This window comes from Rosa chinensis, chromosome 5, assembly GCF_002994745.2.
Source record: "Rosa chinensis cultivar Old Blush chromosome 5, RchiOBHm-V2, whole genome shotgun sequence".
NCBI classification, from domain to species: Eukaryota; Viridiplantae; Streptophyta; class Magnoliopsida; order Rosales; family Rosaceae; genus Rosa; species Rosa chinensis.
This window is the reverse complement of record NC_037092.1, coordinates 61,690,019-61,692,314: the sequence shown is the minus strand read 5'-3', so window position 1 is coordinate 61,692,314 and position 2,296 is coordinate 61,690,019. Positions and strand designations below refer to the sequence as shown.

Sequence of the window (2,296 nt, the reverse complement as noted above, 5' to 3'; positions counted from 1 at the left end):
TTCGGAACTTCCTTATATTATTTACTTTTAGAGCTCTAACGCCTTGGGCTCCATTTTAGAGCAAATTAAAGGAGGGTCCAAGCCAATTGCATCATAATAAATTTATTGGGGAAAATTCTGTTTAGTCCATATACTATGACTCTATCATCGTTTCAGTCTCTGGCATTCTAATTTAATCTAAAAAGTCCCTGAAGTCACAATTTCCGTCTAATAGGTCCTCGCAGTCCAAATGCTTCGTTAACTAGCTGACGTGGCACACAATTAGATGCCACGTCAGCGCCATGTAAGTGAGGTGGATGGTAAAATGTCCACAATACCCCTATTCAATTTCCTTTCTCTTTTTTCCTTTTAATTTCTTTCATTCTCTATTCCTTTTATTTTCTTTACAACCAAATCCACCACCACCGAGCTCTCCACCACCACTACCAAGCTCACCATGTCATCTTTTAACTCTGGTCACTCCTTTCTCTCTTTCTCTCCAAGCGAGAGAAAGTCATACCCGCCCCCAAAATGCTTCGCTAGGGCCTCATCCAAACACTCCAAACCCGCGGTGGCTCTGCCACCTGCCCTAGCCACCGGGCCAGTCCCGGCCACGAAGAACAGCCCAAAGGCTAACTCTTCAACCAACCCTCTACCTCCAGGCCAGTCTCGAAAATGGGAGGATTGGGAGCTCCCCTGCTACGTCACCAGCTTCCTCACCATCGTCATCCTCGGCGTTAGACACAATGCGAAGTCCGATCTCACCATCGAGACCTGGGCCCACCAGAAGGCCCTTGAGCGTCTGGAGATCGAGCATGCCTGCCTTTCAGCTGAGTCAGAATGAAGATATGATCCGGGTAAGGAGGTTCTGGATCGAAACTGTTTTTGAGTTCCCGTGGGTTGTTTTCGTTGTTGATATTATGATATATGGTTGAAATAAAGGTTTCTGGATTGTTTAATTCGGCTCTTTTGAAGCTTGAATACTTCCTAATTTTGTTGCTTTTAAGATGTTTTGGATGTTTGACTTGGTAATGTTTCAAATAGCTCATCAGTTTCATGCTTTAAATTGTAACTCTGGTTCTTCTATGGTTCGGCGAGATGTCATCTTTTTGATCAGGCAAACTCTCAACTATCTCTGCTTCTTTGATTCGTCTGCTTGTGTAAATTCGAGTTGGGTTTTGTAAAGAATCGAAAATAGAATCTAGGTTTTGGGTATTTTCGGTTTTGATCAGTGAGGATTTTGGGGTCTTCTTGGTTCCCAAAGGAAGAGAAATTTGATTTGGAATTGGGGTTTGTGTTGTGTTGCTGGTGACATGGGATTGTGAAAGGAATGTTATTTTAGTGATTGAATTGATTATTCCCAAATTGGGTTTCTAAATTAACCTTGAATTTGATATAGATTGCTATGAAATTGAACTTTTCAACTCGATGTTGGTGAATCACTGGGTAAGACCCATTTTGATGATGGTGGTCTGATGAGTTCCATCAAGATGGGATAAGACCCATGTCAACTGATAGTAATGATAAGACCCATTTTCAGATTTCCTTTTAGTGGAGAGAGAGAGAGCTTGGTGGTGGTGGTTATGGTGGTTTGGATGTGAAGAAGAATAAAGTAGGAAGAAAAGGAAAAAAAAAGGGAATAAAAGAAATTAAAAAGGAAAAAAAGAAGAGAGAAATAACAGAGGGTTATATTGGACATTTCACCACTATCATGCTGAGGTGGCGTGTAAAGGATTGCCACGTTAGCAAGTTAACCGCCAAATTTGACGGAATTTTAATGGGCAAGGACCTATTAGACTGAAATTGTGACTTCAGGGACTTTTCAAATTAAATTAGAATGTCAGGGACTGAAACGATGACAGAGTCATAGTATAGGGACTAAACAGAATTTTCCCCAAATTTATTTAAATGATGTTTAAGGAAATCGAAATTGGGAGAGAAATTGTTGTGTCTTTCATTGATAATAGGGGCCTATTTATATAGAGGATTACAAGCTTGCAGAAACTGTCGGCAGGACACGCGAGAAAAGGTGCGCAAGGGGGGCTGCGAGGTAGTTGGCAGGATGCGTAGGGGTTTAGGCGAGGCTAACAAGGCCGGTTTAGGAGCTTTCGGTGGCCTGTTTGGTAGTTTTCCGGCCGGTTCTAGTGGTTCCGCCGCCAGTTCTGGGCTTTTGGGATCGGAGGCCTTGAGGTAGGCGGCGGAGGTTGCTAGGGTTTGAAAGCTACGATTTTAGGGTTTCAAGGTTAGGGCTTCATATTGATAACGTGTTTAAAGAAATCGAAACTGGGAGAGAAATTGCTGTGTCTTTTATCGATAA

General features: G+C 42.3%; 1 protein-coding gene across 1 annotated transcript; it reads left to right on the top strand.

Annotated features, from left to right (window-relative positions):
• The first annotated feature begins 436 nt into the window (after window positions 1-436).
• Window positions 437-823, top strand: LOC112163796. The gene has a single exon (XM_024300053.1). The coding sequence runs from the start codon at window positions 437-439 to the stop codon at window positions 821-823; it is 387 nt and encodes a 128-aa protein (XP_024155821.1).
• The last annotated feature ends 1,473 nt before the right edge of the window (window positions 824-2,296 follow it).

What these genes read in the sequence shown, in the direction of transcription:
- LOC112163796 (XM_024300053.1), top strand. Translation starts at nt 437, where the DNA reads ATGTCATCTTTTAACTCTGGTCACTCCTTTCTCTCTTTCTCTCCAAGC.